The sequence below is a fragment of the Petaurus breviceps genome, unplaced genomic scaffold (assembly GCF_028583685.1).
Source record: "Petaurus breviceps papuanus isolate PSGF00001 unplaced genomic scaffold, PetGlider_PUasm1.0 90977, whole genome shotgun sequence".
Classification (NCBI taxonomy): Eukaryota; Metazoa; Chordata; class Mammalia; order Diprotodontia; family Petauridae; genus Petaurus; species Petaurus breviceps.
In genome coordinates, this window is record NW_027187391.1 from 56,156,565 (window position 1) to 56,178,052 (window position 21,488).

At 36.6% G+C, this 21,488-nt stretch overlaps 1 protein-coding gene across 2 annotated transcripts in view; it reads left to right on the plus strand.

The window, feature by feature from the left end:
- COQ3 (coenzyme Q3, methyltransferase) overlaps window positions 1-21,116 on the plus strand; it is a 52,721-nt gene extending 31,605 nt beyond the window's left edge. Inside the window, exons 4-8 of one of the 2 annotated variants that reach the window (XR_011166279.1) lie at window positions 2,078-2,177; window positions 3,604-3,846; window positions 8,008-8,167; window positions 10,873-11,580; window positions 14,176-21,116. Coding sequence is in view for 1 of the 2 variants with exons in the window: in XM_069077179.1 (XP_068933280.1) it covers window positions 2,078-2,177; window positions 3,604-3,846; window positions 8,008-8,167; window positions 10,873-11,057 (688 nt within the window). In the remaining variant the exon portion in view is untranslated. Of the gene's footprint in view, window positions 1-2,077; window positions 2,178-3,603; window positions 3,847-8,007; window positions 8,168-10,872 lie in introns of both variants that reach the window. The other variant, XM_069077179.1, reaches the window with a different exon arrangement.
- The last annotated feature ends 372 nt before the right edge of the window (window positions 21,117-21,488 follow it).

Sequence of the window (21,488 nt, forward strand, 5' to 3'; positions counted from 1 at the left end):
GCCAACCGCAGGACTGTTAGCTCGGCTTTCACTTTTTCTCGCTTTCCGCTTTCTCTTGCTCTTCTATGTCAGCACGTCCATGGGTCATGGAAGATCTTTAAATCCCATAACCCTTACAATGATCTAGGTATAAAGCCTGATACTGTAAGCAATCTGGAGAGCAAGGGATAGTTTACTTGTCACATCTATGGAGAGGGGAAGATTTCATGACAAAACACGAGTTAGAGAGGACAAAAATATTTATAGCGGCTCTTTTTGTGGTGGCAAAGAACTGGAAATCAAGGGGATGCCCATCAATTGGGGAATGGCTAAACAAATTGTGGACTATGAATGTAATGGAATACTACTGTGCTATAAGAAATGAGGAGCAGATGGACTTGATATTTACCTGGAGAGGCATATATGAACTGATGCTGAGTGAGAAGAGCAGAACCAGGAGAAATCTGTACACAATCATAGACACAACGTAAGCGTGACGACTAACTTCAATAGCCTGGGCTCCTCTAAGCAATGTAAGATTATGGGACAACTCCAAAAGACTCATGATGGAAAGGCATATCCACATCCAGAGAAAGAACTACAGAGTCCGAATGCAGATTGAAACAAACTACTTGCTGTGTTTCTTTTTCTTGTTTTGTTTTGTTTCCTCTTTCCCACTGATCATTCCATAAGTTATAATCCTTCTTTACAACTTGACTAATACCGTGTTTCCCCGATAATAAGACACTGTCTTATTAATTTTTTTTTTGGACAGAAAAACACCAGAGAGCTTATTTTCAGGGGAGGGCTTATTTTAATGAACATTGACAGCAATTTTAATAAACAGGTAAATGTGAACAAAAAAATGTACCTTTATTCAATAAGCAAATCACTGGGGAAGAACAGGATGACGCGCTCACTGCTGCAGCTCTGATTGGATGCAGCTCGGAGCGTGGCGTGCGTTTCCCCGGGGGGGGGACGGTGCATACAGAGGGTACCATAATGTAGCGTGTAGCGCAGGGGATCACCTTCACTACAGTAGCAATCTCAATAGGGCTTATTTTCGGGGGAGGGCTTATTTTAGAGGAATCTTACACAGTAAGGGGAGGGCTTATTTTTGGGATAGGTCTTATTATCGGGGAAACACGGTAATGAATGTGAAGATATTTGTAGATCCTATATTTGAGAGCATGCTGCCATGATGTGGGGGCAGAGGGAGGGGGTAACTTAAGGGACTTTGGAACTGAATGTTGTAAACTAAAAGTAAATTAACAAATCAATTTAATTTAAAAAAATGAAACCAAAAAAAAAGAAACTACTTTGTTTCCAGCTCTTTGGTGTACACAAAAATGTTGCATAAATATTTCGTTATACATGGTATCTTTCTTTCTATATTGGACCTCCTTTAGGTATTATGGCTAGTAGTCAGATCTCTGTGACATGGCTGTCATTTTCTTGGTATGATTCCCAGTTGCTGTCCAGAATTTTAGACTACCAGCCACACCCTACCAACCTCCAATTAGTGTATCTGTCTTTCTACCATAACATTGTCTATTACTGTCTTTGTCAGTTTGCTCAATATGAGGTAAAATAGGGATTTCTGCTCATATGAACCACTATTAAGAAAAAACTTAGTTGCCTCTGGTCTGCATTATTCCTTCCTCCTTCCATTTTTACAATTTCAAAATTACTCTTTAGCTTTTCTGGTTTTGATCACTGGAAACACTTCTGTTTGTTCCTAAATAAAAACTTTTAAATATTTGTAAACAAATTGATCTTAAATCACAGATGCAGCAGTTCTTTAAGAATGGCACACTTTGGGGCAGCTAGGTGGCACAGTGAACAGAGTACCAGCCCTGGAGTCAGGAGGACCAGAGTTCAAATCCGGCTTCAGACAATTAACACAAAACTAGCCATGTGACTGTGGGCAAGTCACTTGACTCCAATTTCCCTGCCTTCCTCCCTCCAAAAACCAAACAAACAAAAAAAAAGAATGGCACACTTTAAAATGTTTTATTAATAAGAAAATCACTGAACTTTGTATATTTTTGTGTTTTTTAGACATAAGCCAGTCACAGATTTTATTATTATTTTTTAGAGATAACCTTTTGAAAATGGTTACTAATCATCAGTTGGGAAGCCCATTGTCTGGAATGAAGATTCTGGATGTTGGCTGTGGAGGTGGATTGTTATGTGAAGTAAGAACCAGATCACTTTATAATTATTTCACTTATATTTTCCTTTTAAACCCAAGTTAGAAACCTAAGAGGGAGGATAACAGATTTATATAGTATTCATTAAATATTTTTAAGAAACATTTGAATGAATGAATCATAATATATATCCTATGATGAGGGGGTAAGACTGGGATTGAAAAAGCCCTTCTATACAGTCACCTAACTTGGCCATGGAATTGTAATAGGTGAAATTAAAATTTGTTGCTAAATTATACTAGGCCTTGGGGACTAGCAATGAGCCTTTCATTCTTTGTTCTGGGTACTTTTCTTATAGAACCCATAATATAGAAGAATCTTGTTGAAACATTGTCCTTCTGGTCTCATGTTGAAAAATCTTGTGAAATGGCATTGTAATTATTCTTCCAGGTTTCAAGGGCATTAATGTAATGACATGTAAATAGGGAAGGCAAGAAGAAATCATTAGTTTATACCGTGCTATCTCTCAAAGTACCTTCAATGTAAAATGTTAGGTCTGAAGCTAAATGTGAGATGATGAGACTGATATTCATGAAGGGCTCATGGAATTTTTGTATTTTTTTTTAATCCAGCCTTGTGAAGGCTAAGTAATTATAGCAACATAAACTAAGGCTATATGTCTTTTCTGTGAAAATACTCATTGATAAGAGAACAGCTTATATCAAATGATTTCTTGTCTTCAGAGGAAAAGGGCAGTCCTCTAGAATGGTTAAGTGAACTTAAAGACTGATAATGCCTTTATTTTTAAAATGCATAATACATGGGGCAGCTAGGTGGCACCAGCCCTGGAGTCAGGAGGACCTGAGTTCAAATCTGGCCTCAGACACTTAACATTTACTAGCTGTGTGACCTTGGGCAAGTCACAACCCCAATTGCCCTGCCTTTCCCCTCTAAAAAGCAAAAAAAATTCATAAACAGTATATTTTTGGTTGTTTGTCACTATGACTATAGAAAATAAATATAGTGCCATGTACCCAGAGGGTAGAGAAAAATCTTTTTTTTTTTTTTAAGCAATCGGGGTTAAGTAACTTGCTCAAGGTTACACGGCCAGTTATTTCTGGGTGTGGTGCTGAGTGTCTGAGCCCGGGATTCGATCTCCAGGTCGTCCCAACACTGGAGCCAGTGCTCTTACTCGCTGAGCCACCTGGCTGCCCCTAAGCAATTGGGGTTAAGTAACTTGCTCAAGGTTACACGGCCAGGTGTTTCTGGGTGGGTGCTAAGTGTCTGAGCGCAGGATTTGATCTCCAGGTCTTCTCAACACTGGAGCCGGTGCTCTTACTTGCTGTGCTACCTGGCCGCCCCTAAAAATCTTTTTTCATAATGTCTGATTGCTAGCCTTTTAGAAAATTTTAAGCTACTAGTACAGGCTTCTTGTTTTCTTTCAAAGGGTGACGATACTTTTTGTCCTTAGCCTCTAGGGCGACTGGGAGCTTTGGTTACTGGAATTGATCCTTTGAATGAGAATATTAAAACAGCACAACAGCACAAATCATTTGATCCGGTTCTGGACAAGAGAATCCAGTACAAAGCATGTTCCCTGGAGGACATTGTAGAAGAGACAGCAGAAACTTTTGATGCTGTTGTAGCTTCAGAGGTTGTGGAGCATGTGAATGATTTGGAAACCTTTATTCAGTGCTGCTGCCAAGTATTAAAAGTAAGCATTGTCTTGTGTTGACCAAAGGTTCTCTTCTGTTTATTCCTTTTAAGAAACAGGTACTCAGGCAGGTCTTGGCAGGGCAAAGGGTTTTTTGTGCATGTGGTAATGGATTTCCTTTTGTAACTGAAGCCATTCAGTCTCCAGCTTCAGGCTTGAAAGTGGAGCATGTCTTGGGGAACCTGGTATTGTGTCTCTTCTCTCTGTCTTTATATGCTCTTAGGTTGGCCCTGAATATTGATACCACTTGATAGAGAACCGATATCTTGAAACCCAGGTTGCTGTCATGTTAGCCAATGCAAAGGCAGACACAATAAAATACCTTTGGAGCCTAGTTTATTATTGAAAGTAAATTACCTTTGACAAGTGCAATTTTGGGAAGCTACACATATTTATAACAGTATTCTTCCCTGTAATGTTGACTAGGTTTAAATAGTTAAGAGATCCTTTTGCAAAAATTCTAGAACCATTGATTTCTAATTAAAAAAATGATTTCTGTTACAGTAATTTCAATGATCAAATTGTATATGCTAAGCAACTGTGCATATATATGGCTGTTCAAGATCCTGTGTAGAACAGTTCAGTCTAGGATTTTTAATCTAAGTGCATATTCTAAAATATCTTTTAACGTGGCCACCTTGTGTTTTATTATATAATGCTATCGCTCAAAGTACCTTCAATATAAAATGTTAGATATGAAGCTAAATGTGAGGTGATGAGATTGATATTCATGAGGGGCTCATGGGATTTTTGTATTATTTTTTTATCCAGCCTTGTAAAGGCTAAGTAATTATAGCAACATAAGCAAAATTTATATGAGCCATTATCATTTACCTTTGAATTTTAAATAATATTTTGTTTAAGAGAATTCCCTAGATTTAGGTGCCAAAAGAATGGAATGCCGTCCCCAATTTTATTTCATTGCCCCAAACTTCATTGACTTCTAGAAAATACTCCTTTAACTAGTGTAGCTATTTGAGTTTATTTCCTGAATCCTAAATCTTACTCTTTATTGTTGAGCTCACACATTGGGCCTACTGAGGATCTGTATGCCTGTGCAAATAAAATTAAAATAAAGAGGTACATGCACATAAATATGTAGCTGAAGTATTCCAGAAGAAAAATAATTAGATATATTCATCTTCATTTCAGGAGAACTACTTTGGCTGCTAGCTTTGTTTATTTTCTCATTTCCCTGTTGAACTATTCTTGCACAAATTCTATAACTCAGAAGGAATTGAAAGTAAATGCTTTCTCTTGCTATATACACCTTTTTCTCCCCACCAGAAATGCCTTTTAAACAAAAATAATTACATTTCCTGTATTTTCACTTATCTAGTGAAAGAGTGACTGTTGGGGCGGCTAGGTGGTGAAGTGAATAGAGCACTGGCCCTGGAGTCAGGAGGACCTGAGTTCAAATCCAGCCTCAGACATTTAACACAAAAATTTAGCCATGTGACCTTGGGCAAGTCACTAAACCCCTATTGCCCTACCTTCCCCACCCCAAAAAGCAAAAATAAAAAGTTACTGTTAATGAATTTAGGAAGATCTGCTTAGGGTTGCTTTTTTTCCCCATCAGTCTGAAAGGTAGTGTTATTCTTTCCTCAAATAATAAAAGGATTAGGGAGAAACTGGACAAAAGCAATATCCAGAAACATCTCCCTGTAATTAATCTCCTTGTAATTAATTTGCATTTAAGTTCTTTGATTTCCCACATTGTTTGATGCATAGGAATACATTGCAAAGCCATGTATAAATTACTTTGACTAGCCTTTTATTTGGGAGTCATTTTTGTCCTTTTCTCGTAACTCATATAATCTAATAGACTAGCAAAATTCTGTTTTTCTAAAATACCATTTTAATAAGAATGCTGGAAACATATAATTAATGAGATAAACTTGTTTCAGATCTATCTAAAAACCTGGCAGTGGCAAAATCTCTTGGTGCCTCGGTTACTTTCTCTGAAATTTAAAACCTAAGCTTCCTTTGCACACTTGTTGAATTTCTTATGTAAGAAACTCATAAATTGAAGTTACATGTTTTTCTCATGAAGGAAACTAAATCTAATTGAATCTCTCTCCCAGGGTACATTTTTCAACTATCATTCTATGATAAAACCTTCCTTATTCCCTTCTCTTTCTCCAAGTCTTTCTTGGGTATTTAGAATTCATTTCATATTAGAAACTGGGCATTTTATTCTACCTCTTACAGTATTTTCTTACATAAAATTATTCATATTTCACAGGAAATCCTTTTATAAGTATAATATTTGTTGTAGCTCATCCCTTTATAACAGGATTGTGTTGTAAATAGATTGTGCAGGTCAATCAGTAATTTTTGCATAAGATGTTATGGAATGCTGCTTCATAAAGGAAAACATTAAGAGCCTGAGTTACTATTAAAAGCCTGATAATAACATGTAGTGCTTGTACTGAGGAACATTATTATTCTTTCAGTTTTGTTTTCTAGGTTATTTTTTTAAATGTCTTTGATTCCAGGATTTCAGAGGTACCTGTCACCTTATTTTTTAAAAGTTTCTTTTTTATTGTGAACTTAATAATTAGTAAATACAAAAATTTCAGTATGCAAAGAACAAGATAGAGTATTGTATAAGAAATTAATTTCTGTTATGTGTATGTTTTTACAAGACATATACACACATATATATGTGTGTGTATATATACATATATATATATACACACACACACATATGCATGTTTTTTAAAAGATACATTATATCGGGGCGTCTAGGTGGCAAAGTGAGTAGAGCACTGGCCCTGAAGTCAGAAGGACCTGAGTTCAAATCTGACCTCAGACACTTAACACTTATTAGCTGTGTGACCTTGGGCAAGTCACTTAACCCCAATTGCCCTGCCCTCCCCCCTCCAAAAAGAAAAAAAAAGATACTCTCTCTCTCTCTATATACACACACACACACACACACACACACACACATTTATGCATTTATATGCATTTTTAGAATTATACATATATAATTTAAAAATTTGACCAAACTGTTCTATTTGTTTGTATTACCTTATGTACTCTTTTCCCTTCTGGTCATTTAAAAATGGATGTTTTATTAATATGGTTCTTTTTGCATACCAATCATTATGCACTCACATTCCCTTTCCTCAGTAGATGTCTTCTCTTATAATAAATGTATGCCTAGTCTAGCAAAACAAGTCAATATGTATCTGAGAATGCATATCTCATTCAAAATCTTGAGTTCCTAACCTCTCACTCAAGATGTAGAAGGTATCATTGTCAGTCTTTTAAAATCAGTACTGATCACTGCTTTGATTAGAATTCTGAGGTCTTTTAAAGTTGCATTTCTTCACATTATTATTGTCATTTCACAAATTTTTCTCCTGGTTCTATTAATTTCACTCTTTATTAGTTTGTAAGAGTCTTCCCATGTTTCTCAGGATCTGTCATATACGTAATTTCTTACAGTAGAAAAATATTTCCTTAGATTTACATTACCATAATTTTTCAGCCATTCCCCAACTAGAAGGGACCTATTTTCTTTCCTTTGCTACTACAGAAAGAGATGCTATAGATATTTTTGTACATATGGGTTCTTTCCCTCTATCTTTGATTTCTTTGGTATAGATGCCTAATAGTAGGTTTGCTGAGTTAAAGAGTATGTTTGGTTTAGTGACATTTTGGGTATAATTGAACCAGTTCACAGTTCCACACTCATAGTGCATGAATATGCCTATTCTCCTACAAGCTTTCCAATCATTGTTATTTTCCTCTTTAACTATCTTTAGCAATCTGATGGGTATTAGGTGGAACCTAAATGTTGATTTAATGTGCTACCTTATTTTCAGGTACCACTTTTCAGAATTCATGTGTCCAAAAATTAGAAAAAGTAACTGTGAATTAGCTTTGTGAGAGTTGTGAATGTAATGCTAATGAAAACCTCTCTTTATATATGAAGGTAGCTTTTGGTGATGGTTAGAAAGAGATAGATTTCCCCCCCCCAAGACAATGAATATTATTTTGATATATTGTATTTTTTATATGCATCTTAGCTATAATTATGTTGGTTGTGAACCTACCATGAAACAGTCTCAAACCTGTCACCTGACTGGTGCTACTTTCCCTTCTGAATTTATTTTTTACTACTTTTTTTGTTTCTTTTGGTCTTGTTAGCCTGGAGGCTCATTGTTCATTACTACAATCAACAAAACACAACTTTCCTATGCCTTAGGAATTATCTTTGCAGAACAAATTGCAGGCATCGTACCTAAAGGAACTCATACCTGGGAGAAGTTTGTTTCACCAGAAGAATTAGAGAGCTTTTTAGAATCAAGTAAGTATTAAAGCAGTCTTACCAGCTTAAGTACAAATAATTCTTTCCAAAATATAAAACATTCTTTAAAATATGATCTTAATGAAGTCTTGTAATTTACTTATTGCTATAAATGACATATGAAGCAGTAAAATAGGGCCCAACCAACTGCTTAAATTGAGGAGGCGGTCTTTTTTTTTTAAGTTTTCAAGGAGAGAAAGACAAAAAAGAGTTAGAAGGGAAAAGGCACCATGATTTTCTAGGGCATTGATCTCAATCCTAAATTGAGACCCAAGTTAGTGTTACATAAGGCCTATAGAAAAGCCTCAAAATATCTTCAGGAGAATGTCAAATAGAGATAACTGTGCAGTATTGAGAAGAGAGCTGGATCTGGGATGGAGGGGACTGGGATTCTGGTCTTGGTTCTGTCTCTTAATGAACTTTATCTTAAGCAACTCACTTAGGTTCTTGGGCCTCATTTTAATCATCTTCAAGGGGCAGGGTTGGCCTGGTGTAGTAGTTCTTAACTTTTTTTGAGTCGTGGACCACTTTGTCATTTCTGGTGAAGCCTATAGCTCTCTTCTCAGAATAATATCTTTAAAGACATAAAATAAAATACACAGGATGACAAAGAAACCAATTATATTGGAATATAGTTATCAGAATATTAAAAAAAAACTAAGGTCACACAGATGCTACATTATGAACCCCTGGTCTAGTAGAAAGAGCACTAGCTTAAAATCAAAAAGTGCTGCCGATTGATACTTATATGACCTTGGGCAAGTGTCTTCATTTGTTTCTTTTAGCTCCGAGTTTCCAAACCTGATCAGTTTCATCACTTGTAAAATGTGGAGGTTAGACTAGATTATCTCTAAAATCTCTTACAATTCTCAATCTGTGAAAATTAGGGCAACTGGTTAAATGACCTACAAGAGCCCTTCCAACCACCCTGAAGTTCTATGATCCTAGTCACATTGGGCCAGGGCATTTCATTGGTACATTCAACAGATGAAAGCCCTCATGTCTAGTTGTACCCCACTTTATTAATTTCCCCACTCAATCATATCCCCTCAGGTGTCGAAGCATTTCTAGCATAGGCAAAGCCTGAAGAACCCTCATAATAGTCCCCTAAGCTGCCTATACCTAAAGGCACTATTGGATAAAATGGACTTCTTTTTTTTAATTTTATTTTTCCCCCCAATTATGTGTAAAAACAATTTTTAACATTTTTTAAAGTTTTGAGTTCCACATTCTATCCTTCTCTCCCATCCCTCCCCTCTGCTTGAGATGGCAAGCAGTCTGATATAGGTTATATATGTGCAATCATGCAGAACATTTATATGTTCTTCTTTTTAACAAAGAGTAGTAAACCAAGAATGCATATGAATGGGAAGAACCTTCAACAATGTTGGACAAGTTTACACCAAAAATACTATGATGGACCCACTAGACTTTATAGCTACTTGGCCATTATTAAGTCCTGATCCACTTAATTTGTGACCAATATACTTGTTTACAAATTTGTTATACATATTGGCCAGGTTGTGATGTTAAATGTTTAAATTTAATGGGATTTGGCGCACCAATCTAGCCTAGGCCCTCATTACCTCACACCTTAATTACTGCAAGAGCCAACTGATGAGTCCACCTGGCTCAAATCTCTCCCCACTCCAATCCATCCTCCATTCAGCTACCAAAGTAATTTTCCTAAAATGCTGGCCTAATTATGTCACACCATCCCCTGCAGCCTCCCCCTCCCCCCCCAAACAAATTCCAGTGACTTCCTGTTACCTCCAGAAGCAAATACAAGATGCTCTGTTTGGCATTCAGAACTCTTTATAACCCTAGGCCCAGTCTTCTTACAGATCTTACTCCCCAACACATACCCTTTGATCCAGTGACACTGACCTCCTGCCTGTTCTATGGATAAGACACTCTATTTCTTGGCTCTGTGCATTTTCTCTGGCTGTCCCCCAAGCCTGGAATATTCTCCCTTTTCTCCTCTGCCTACTGACTTCCCTGGCTTCTTGAAGTCTCAGCTAAAACCCCATCTTCTTTAGAAGTTTTCCCTAACCCCTCTTTAATTCCAGTGCCTTCCTTCTGTTAATTATTTCCTATTTATTATGTATATAACTTGCTTTGTCTATATTTGTTCAAATATAGCCCCACCCCCCTAGGATAGTAAGCTCCTTTAAGGACAGGGACTGTCTTTCCCCTCTTTTTGTAACCCCAGTGCTTAGCACAGTATCTAGAACATAGTAGGTGCTTGATAAATGTTTGTTGAATTGAAATTAATTTCATAGTCCCAATTAGAAATGGTTTGTTTTTTAGCTTCCTTTTTGTACCATTTTTAAAAAAAATCAGACCTAAGAAGCTATCTTTGTAAGGTTCTCCTCTTAGGTGAACTCTTTTCTTTAATTGATTAGAAAATATGGCTGCCTATGCCATTCAAGAAAACTATAGGTATATTATTTCTTTTTTTTTTTCTGCTTTTTGGAGGGCAATTGGGGTTAAGTGACTTGCCCAAGGTCACATGGCTAGTTTTTTATGTTACGTGTCTGAGGCTGGAATTGCACTCAGGTAGGTCCTCCTGAGTCCAGGGCCAGTGCTCTATTCACTGCACCACCTAGCCGCCCCGATGTTTTTCATTACTGGTAGTTACATCAACATTGTTAAGACCTTTGCTTGTTATAATTTATTAAATAAGTTTTGTGGTTTTTTTTTAGATGGTCTTTTGGTCCAGACAATAACAGGAATGCTGTACAATCCTTTCTCAGGCTACTGGAGATGGACTGAAAATACCAGCCTTAATTATGCAGCTCATGCCATAAAATCTAGTGCACAAGTGGAAACTGAAGAGCACCATACTAAAGTTCCTGGCATCGATGGCCAGGAAGCATCTCAGAAATGAATCACTTCTATACATTTTAGTAATGTTTCTTGCTAGTTTAATGTTTCTGAATGTGAACATTTTTAAATATCAATTTTCTAGAAGGAATCATCTAGGAAAAGAACAAAAACACAGGAAAAAAGTTTTTATTCAAAGTTATAGCCACCTTCACATACCTGTTTTAACACTAAAATCTTAGTTTTGCTAAAGTAATATATAAGCTAGAGGACTTTCTTCAGGTTGTCATGTCTTCTATTCCTGTTCTTAAAAACTATAATCTGTATTTACTTTAAATATTTCACCCTATAGAATTCTTTAGTATCAAATTTTATCTTCATCTTTAATTTTTAAAAATGTCTCATGTTTCTCTTTTTTAATTTAAGTTTTTAAACTGTCATGCAATTGACAGCAAAGATTTGGCAGATTTCTCTAGAGTACATCCTTTATGTCAGATATATTTGAAAAATAGATGAATGTTTTCCCAGTCCATTGCAACTACTTCTTGGGACCTAGAGATTTATTTTTTTAAAGCAATTGGGGTTAAGTAACTTGCCCAAGGTTACATGGCCAGTTTGTGTGTGTGTGTGTGTGTGTGTGTGTGTGTGTGTGTGTGTGTGTGTGTGTGTGTGAAGTATCTGAGGCCGGAACTGATCCCAGAGCTCCCGACTCAGGGGCCCATGCTCTTACTCACTGCACCACCTGGCCACCCCTAGAGATTTTTTTAAAAATATAGTTTAATTTTTTTCATTGAACAAAAAAATCTATTTGCTCTTTCCACATTCTCATCTCGTTGAAAAGAAAAAGAAAAACAAAGCCTTTGTAACAAATGTGCATAATGAAGCAAAACAAATTCCCCTATTGGCCATGTCCAAAAATAGATGTCTAAATTTTCAGTCTTAGTCCATGAGCTCTCTGTCAGAAGGTAGGCAGTATATTCAGTTGCATTGATCAATACTCTTGAGTCTTTCAAATTTGCTTGTCTTTATGGTGTTGTTTTTATGTAAATTGTTCTGGTTCTGTTCATTTTACTCTATATTGATTAATACGCGTCTTCCTAGGTTTCTTTGAAATTATCCCTTTCATCATTTCTTATGACATAGTATTCCATTACATTCTTAAAGCATAATTTGTCCAGCTATTCCCCAACTATTGAGAACCTCCCTCCCTAATTTCCAGTTTTCTACCACTACAAGGAACTGCTATATTTTTGTACATATGAGGCCTGCTGGAAATAGGCACATAAATGCATTGTTGGTGGAGCTGTGAATTTATCTAGCCATTTTGAAAAACAATTTGGAAATATGTCCCCAGCATAACTAAACCGTGCATTTTCTTTGTGCAAATCACTATTAGGCCTATATCCCAAAGAAATCAAAGAGAGACCTAGAGATTTTTGTAGAAGCAAAAAACCAGTTAAGGATGCTAAAAGCAACCACCTATTATTTGGCATTATTTATTTATTTATTTATTTACTTTTAGTTTACAACATTCAGTTCCACAATCTCTTAAGTTTCAAATTTTCTCCCCCTTCCTCTCCTCCCCACTCCCTCTCCCCATGGCGGCATGCAATCAAATATAGGTTCTACAAATACCTTCACATTAAACATTAGTCAGGTTGTAAAAAAGGGTTATAACCAATGGAGTGAACAATGAGAAAGAGGAAATAAAAGGAGAGAGAGCAAGTAGTTTGCTTCAGTCTGCACTCTAGTTCTTTCTCTGGATGACCATATCTCTTTCCATCATGAGTCTTTTGGAGTTGTCTTATAACCTTGCATTGCTGAGAGGAGTATTTGGCTCACATGAGGGAGGGCCTTGTGATAACTTTAAATATGTAAGGGCATGGGTTGAGAAGTGGAGAGCAAATATGCCTTGCTTCATCACATGACAGGGATAAAATTTAATCTCTAGAGGGGCAGACTACATCCATGACATAGTCTTATATGAGGTGATGGGGAGAGGAGAGAGAAGGAGGATGGATGAGTTTGTGAAAGACTCTTCCCCTGACTCCAAACCCAAATTATTCCAGGCTCTTGCACCTCCTCTCAGTTTGATGTAGTTATCCCAAGGACACTGTTCAGGAATATGGGAAAGGACCAGGAGTTTTATAGCAAGGGCCAAGGTCTTGCTTTAGTACAATTAGTCTCCCAACTGTCTGTTACAAGTAGATAGGTGTTAATTAGCTAAGAAGCTGGAGCTCTGCAGCAAGAAAAAGGAGGGGTTCATGTCTGATGCGGAAAGCAGTCTATAGAAAAAGAACCTAGCACACTCCCCCCTCCAATAAAATCTTTTTTGGAGTACCAGAGATTTTTTTTCCTTTTTGGATAACAACTATTGCTTCTGTATTGAAATTAGGTTTAAACTTTAAAATCATTAAGATACGACTAAAAGCAGCTCTTTATAGAAATCCTACAAATGTTCATTGTGACAAGTGATCTATACTTTGAAATGGATTTTAAAATAATTCAGTTGTACAAATTGCATTTTCTAAAAGCAAATGATTTCTTTTTCAAACTAATTCTTAATTATTCTTTGTCAGATATAACTAGTGAGCAAAAAAATTCCTTTGAAACTCCTTCTGAGTTAAATACTATATAAGTTAGGGCTGGGTATGTGATTTCATTGTTATGAGGAATGGAAGAATCTCCTTCTAACAATGCAGTCTGACCCCTTAGCTGTAGCTTAGAGCCTTTGAGAGGTTAAGTGCTTTGGCAAGGGCCCACAGCCAGTGTAAATCAGATGGAAGAATTGAATCTAGGTTTTCCTCACTTTGAGACCAGCTCACTATCTACCACATTATTCTAGTTCTCAAATACTGTATACTAAATATTATAATTGGAAGATGGATACCAAAAAATAGTATAATGTCTGCTTAATGCCATTAAGTACACAGTGAAGAATAATATTACATCTAGATGGTCAGTTTGTAACCTTTCAGTACTCTTGATTTTTTTTATGTCAACAGTATAATATTCATACACTTCAGTCATTTGGCAATGCCAGTAGAACTTAAACTGTCTACAGTCAAGAATAGGGCAGTTAGGTGTCAAAGTGGATAGAGTGCCAGGTCTAGAATCAGGACTCATCTTCTTGAGTTTAGATCCAACCTCCGAGACTTACTAGCTGTGTGACCCTGGGCAAGTCACTTATCCCTATTTGCCTCAGTTCCTCATCTGTTAAATGAGCTGGAGAAGGAAATGGCAAAGCACTCCAGTGTCTTTTCCAAGAAAACTCCAAATGGGATCACGAAGAGTGGGACATGACTAAACAATAAAAACAGGAATCTTTTAAGTATTTTCTTTGTGAGTCATTTTTAGCTTTACTGTAACTGCTTCCATCTGCAGCCTTTCCATATAATTTCAAATGAGATTAAATCACGTCAACATGCTTTTTTTTTCTTTAGCTATGCTCTACTAAATAAGGGGATAAAAAACATTAGAAGTGCTTACTTCCATATCAACCCTTATTTGAAGCTGTGGTTCCTGAGTGGAGTAATTGGAAAAAATGATGTCTATAACAATAATCATCAATTATTAATTTTGTTTTATTTCAAAGTTTTATAGATGCTTTTTGTTTTATGTCACAATCGTTTCCTAATATACACCCTTACTCACGATATTGAATCTTCCCTTGTAGCAGAGTAAAAAAGTTAAGCAAAACCAGTAGCAAAGCACCTACAGAATTCTGCATGTAGAATCTTCCAATCTTTCTACCTAAGAGAAATGTGTTTCATCACTTCTTCTCTGAGACCAATATTAGTCACAGCAATAAGAGTTTGATTCTGTTTTAGTGTTACTTGTAGTTTATTAGAAAGTTAGTCTTTCTTCACATAATTAGGATAAATCTTGGAGAAAATCTTAGCCAAGTTTGTATGAAAGGGTAATGGGTACAATGGGCATCACAAATTTTTTTCCTCTTAAAATGAATATTTCTAGAAAGTTGGACGAACCTGGGGAATCCTAGCAGAAAAAGAGATAGCTTACATGTAATAAAAACATAAGTGATATCTCTTAAAGTCAGCAATTTACAAATTATAATTTAAAGAAACCATAGACAAGGGGCGGCCAGGTGGCTCAGCGAGTAAGAGCACCAGCTCCAGTGTCAGGATGACCTGGGGTTCAAATCCGGGCTCATATACTTAGCACCACACCCAGAAATAACTGGCCGTGTAACCTTGAGCAAGTTACTTAACCCCGATTGCTTAAAAAAAAAAAAAAAAGAAACCATCGACAATGGCCAGTATCAACAAAAGCATACATGTCCCTGATAGCATGACATCTTTCACAAAGGAATGGTTAACTGAATTGGAAAAAGACATAATGGAAGGACACAAGATTTGTAGGGGGGCAGATTGTCTTACTAGCTATGCCAGCTATAGGAACACATGTAAGGCAGCTGATCAGTTCTGCCCTGCTATGCCAATTATAGGGATGCAAACTCTCTAAGAAGATACTGAGTAGATTAGGAGGGAGGTGGGAAATTGGGAAAGAATCTTTACAACCTATGTCTCTGACAAAGGACTCATCTCTAAAATATACAGAGAACTGAGTCAAATTTATAAGAATACAAGTCATTCCCCAATTGATAAATGGTCAAAGGATATGAACAGGCAGTTTTCAGAGAAAGAAATTAAAGCTATCTATAAGCACATGAAGAAATGCTCTAATTCACTATTGATTAGAGAAATGCAAATCAAAACAACTCTGAGGTACCACATCTCACCAGTTAGATTGGCTAAGATGACAAAACAGGAAAATGACAAATGCTGGAGAGGATGTGGGCAAACGGGAACACTGATGCATTGTTGGTGGAGTTGTGAACTGATCCAGCCTTTCTAGAAAGCAATCTGGAACTATGCCCAAAGGGCTATAAATACTTTCATACCCTTTGATCCAGCAATATCACTCCTAGGGTTATATCCCAAAGAGATCATAGAAATGGGAGAAAGACCCATATGTACAAAAATGTCTATAGCAGCTCTTTTTGTTGTGGCAAAGAATTGGAAATCAAGGGGGTGTCCATCAATTGGGGAATGGCTGAACAAGTTGTGGTATATGCATGTTATGGAATATTATTGCGCTATAAGAAACGGGGAGCAGGCGGTCTTCATATTTACCTGGAGAGGCTTAAAAGAACTGATGCTGAGTGAGATGAGTAGAACCAGGAGGAGTTTGTACACAATTACAGACACAACGTATGTGTGATGACCAACTTTGATAGACTGGACTCTTCTCAACAATGCAGGGATATAAGTCAATCCCAAAAGACGCATGATGGAGAGAAAAATGTGCATCCAGAGAAAGAACTAAATTTATATCCAGGTGGAAGCAAAATACCTGATCTTTTTCGTTCTCTTATTTGATTTTATGTCCTCTTTACCATTTTTCATTCCAGCTGGTACAATCCATCCTTATAACCTGACCATTGTATAATGTGAAAGTATTTACAGATCCTATACTTGATTATAAGATGCCATGGGGGGGAGGGGAAGGAGGGGGACAAAATGTGAAATTCAAGGATTTGTGGAATTGAATCCTGTAAACTAAAAGGAAACAAACAAATTAATAAATTAAAAATTGAATTAAAAAAAAAAGAAGATACTGAGTGAGATATCAAAGAAAGAAAGAGGCCATGCCAGCTTGGTAATAAATAGGTTTTATTAGGGTTAATTGGGTTGTTTAGGGGAGTTTACTCATAAGACCCAGTCTTTGGTGGAGGAGGACAAAATGTTACAATGGATCCCCCCACCAACCCTTGGCTAGGTCAGATATAGAAAAAAAAAAACAAGGCATAGTGCCAGAGATGGTGCATAGTTACATACAAGGGTTCTTCTGAGATAGTTGGAACTTCTTTTGCTGTTTACATTTGCTCAAGGTAGTTTTACCATTAACTGAGACTCCAGGTCATGTTCCAGGGCTCTGGCACTTCCCACTGTACAGTTAGTAAGGACAATAAATTGTAGGAGATTTTAATGTTTGTTTCTGAGAACTAGGCAAATCTAGGGGAAAGGTAAACAAAAAGGAGACTAGTGAACTAAGCAAATGGAGCATTTAAAGCTGAAAGGCATGACAAGGGGAGCAATCAAAAAATAAGCATATTTCTCAACACTAAGTAATGCCTTTTCAAAAATAGATCATGTTCTAGGGCACAGATAAATTATAAATTATTGTAAAAAAACAAATGCCAAACATTCTTTATAGATAATAGCTGCAAGCAAAAGATAAAGACCTAAGTGGAGACTTAATAACATCTTAAGTAATGAATGGGTCAAAGAGAAAATCACAATGACTGTAAAAGAGAATATTACCATAATTCCTGGGATGCAGATAAAATACTTCTCAGGAACTTCTGGCCAAGACAGCTTCCTAAACAAATGTAGACTACCTTGATCCCAGGTACTTATTCCTTCAAAAGCCACCTCAAAACTGCAAAAGGCCAGCCGGATGCCTATGATCACTAGGAAAGGGGGCACCAGCAAAGCCAGCTTGGGTAAACAAAATGGTAATCTTTCAACAAAACCAGAGTAGCTAGAGATATTTATAGATAACAGGGCTCTCTGTTCATAGGTATCAATTGGAGGCCTGAAACGAGAACTCCCCAGGACAGTCATGATGTCCCAGCAGGAGAACTTTGGAAGCATTGGGGAATGGTAATGATTGTGTCATGGCAATGCTCAGACCAAGACAGCCCAGGTGCCCAGGAGTGCTGAGCTTCCTAGCACTCTATTGTTTGGTGTTTTTTAAAACAATATTTTCCCCCAATTACTATAAAAACAATTTTTAACATTAGATTTGTTTTAAAATTTGGGGCTCTAAATTGTATGCTTCCTCTCCCCTCTTCCCTCCCTGAGATGGTAAGTGATCTGTTATAGTTTATACATGTGCAATCATATAAAACATTTCCGTGTTAGTTTGTGCAAGAAAACTTGAACAAAAAAAGTGAAATTTGGTCTATATCCTACTCTATGTTCTTTCTCTCAAAGTGGATAGTATTTTTCATTATGAGTCCTTTGGAATTGTCTTGGGTCATTGTATTGCTGAGAATAGCTAAGTCATTCAAAGTTACAATATTGTAATATAATATTGCTATTACTGTGTACAATATTCTCCTGCTTCTGATCATTTCACTTTGTATCATTTCATGTAAGTCTTTCCAGGTCTTTCTGAAATCATCCTGCTTGTCATTTCTTATAGCACAATAACATTCCAGTACAATCATAGACTGCAATTTGTTCAGCCATTTCCCAATTAATGGGCATCTCCTTGATTTCCAATTCTTAGCCACCACAAAAAAGAGCTGCTATTCTTGTACAGATCAGTTCTTTTCCTTCTTTTTAAAATTTCTTTGGGATACAGACCTAGTAATGGTATTGCTGGGTCAAAGGGTGTGCAGTTTTATAGCCATTTGAGCATAGTTCAAAATTGTTTTCCAGAATGGTTGAGTCAGTTCACAACTCTATCAATAGCCTAGCACTCTATTCTGATATGCCATAGAAGTTGTTTAACACTTAACACTTTGATCTTAAAGATCAGTGTGGGGATAGACCCAGGAGATGGAGATAAACTCAGGAACCTAGCTGACCAAGAGCATGGACAAAACAAGACAAACCATTTCCAACCAGATGCACAGCATGGGGAAGACCCTGGACCTAGCACAAAGCCATAGTTTGGAACCAGAGCTGAGGAGATTGGTAAATCAAAAATGCTGACCTGTATAAAAAATTATCACAGATATAGGGATTTCTCAAAAGAAGGAAGGAGTAATTCCCTAACAACTGCAAGCAATGACTAAAAGGAAAAAATAGATTTTCTTTTTTTTTTTTAAAGCAGTTGGGGTTAACTTGCCCAAGGTTAGATGGCCAGTTTTTTTTGTGTGGGTGTTAAGTATCTGAGACCAGAACCGATCCTGGGTCCTCCCAACTCCAGGGCCAGCGCTCTTACTCATTGCGCCACCTAGCCGCCCCAACGTGGATTATCTTTAAGGTCTATATGAATATCTAGAAGAAAAGCAAGTTAAAAAAATTAAAAGCTCTGGAGGAAGGAATAAATTTTAGAAGTTAAAGTGGTAAATCTTACCCAACTAACAGGCTTCCTAAAAACCACAATAGACTAAACAGAAATAAATGACTCGGCAAGAAATATTAAAACAAAATCAAAGATAAAAAAAAATAGAATATGTAAGATTCAGACAGGAGAAGGGAATAAAGAGCATGCCAGTCTTTCCTGCAAGGCTTCTTAAACTGTGTCTTGAGAGTGGAAAAAGTTTAAGCCCAGCATCATATCTATTTTTTTTCTCAGTGCTGGAGGCACCAAAGTGATAAGCATTGACAAAAGCAGTCTTGAGGCTTGGACCTTTAGCTTTCACCTTACCAGCTTCCCCAGAGGTGTGGATTTGAGGAGGAAAAGTGCCAAATTGTCATTAGAAAGCTGCTCCGTTCCTGTTGTCAACACCATTATCACTGAAAAGAGGAGACCAATGCCAACATCTCCTTTCTCTTCATGTATTGTCTCTCTTTGGCCCAAGTCTCAAAACACATGACATTTCCTTGCCTCAGTAGGTGAATGAAAACTCAAAATCCTAGTAGTCCATGAGAATCCAGAATATCTCTGTCCGCTCTAGAGGAGTTACATAATTAGGTCATTATGCTGCCCATTCAGTTAATTCAACGAGGGATAATTGGGAAGTTAGCAGAATCAATAGAATTATCTTCTCAATTTGTGTATGACTGCCATTAATATTATTTTTATGATAACTTGTTAGATATAATTATGTATACAAGTATAACATTTTTATTAGTATTAGAATGTTTCATGAATCCATTGTTACACTGAAATTTACTTGTCCTTTTGCTTTTTATTTTATTTTGAGACCATCTGCCCCCACCCCTCCCCTTCTCCTCTCTTCATCTATATCGGTTGTCTCCAAAGTGAGACCATGGCATTGATCTCAAGAGTTGTGTGATCAAACAATTAGAGGGTGAGATGATAGCTAGCTCTTTCCCTTCACTTGTCTGGTGACAGTCAATCAAGGGGCTTGTCTTCAACACTTACTCTTATTTTTTCAACATCACCTTCAACATCTACTCTTATTTCTTAATCCTCTCCCATTCTTCCTTTTTCCATTGTGAAAGCTCTTAAACTCTTCTGAAGCAGTCATTCATTGCAAGTGACATTGGAAAAACTTGACAACCTCCTCCCCCCACCCCCAACTCCCTGCCCCTCAGATACCTCATGGCTGCAACAAGTGCCCTTTGAAAGACTAGATCTGCACTCTGGAACTGAGAATAAAATAACTTTGCCTCTGTCACCTTTTAATTTTGGGTAGAACAAGGTAAAACACACAGGATGAGAAGGCCTGGATGGGTTGCAATATGTATTATTTTATTACTTATTGTTTTATTTCCCCCCCCCAAACCACTCCTTTTCCAAACTTCCTATTTTTTAAAATAGATTTTATTTTTTCAAACACTAAAAATCTGCCTTCCCCCCTTTTATTCTACTGCATCCCTCCAAAAAACTGAGAATGAAAGAAAAACAAAACTGTTAAAACATGTATAGTCAAGCAAAACAAATTTCTGCATTGGCCATGTATACACACACACACACACACCTAATTTTGCACTCTGAGTCCTTTACCTTTCAGTTAGGAAATGGGTAGCATGTTTCATTGTAAGTAAGTCCTCTAGAATAGTGGTTGATCATAAAACTAATTAGAGTTCCTAATTCTTTAAAGTTGTTTGTCTTAACCATATTGTTGTCATTGCATAAATTGTTTTCCTGATTCAGTTCATTTCATGGTGCATTAATTCATACAAGTCTTTCCAGTTGTCTCTAAAACCATCCACATCATAATATTTTATAGTATAATAATATTTCATCATATTTTTTATGCCATAACTTGTTCAGCCATTCCCCAATTGATGGAAATAATTTATTTTGCCACCTCAAAAAGAGTTATAAATATTTTTATACATGTCCTTTCTTCTGTTTGGGATATAGACCTATTATCTTAGCATACTGCATTGTACAAAATATATTTTTATTAATTATTTATTTAATTAAATTGAAATGATTATTGAATTCATGGAGGTAAATGGTATATAAGATTTTTTGTTAAAAAAAAGCATCCTGGCAGTGAAGATTTGCATAAAAATTCTACAGAAGGCATTCCTTATGAAATCAACTAATCTTTCAGATCTTAGAAAATGTATGTTAAAGCACACACCAAAGAGATACTAGCAAGGAAGTAAAGTGTCCATATTGGGAGAGGAGGGAGGAAGGAAGTAGTGTGGGAGCAAGAGAGAAGAAATCTGTATTCAAGACTATAATGACAGCTGAAAATTGGGGTAGAAGAAGGAATTCAATATGAAATAAAAGACATTTAGTTAGACTTGGATTCAAGTTTCTTATGTGTGCCTGGACAGAAGCTGATGAAAATAGAACCAATGACTGGTAA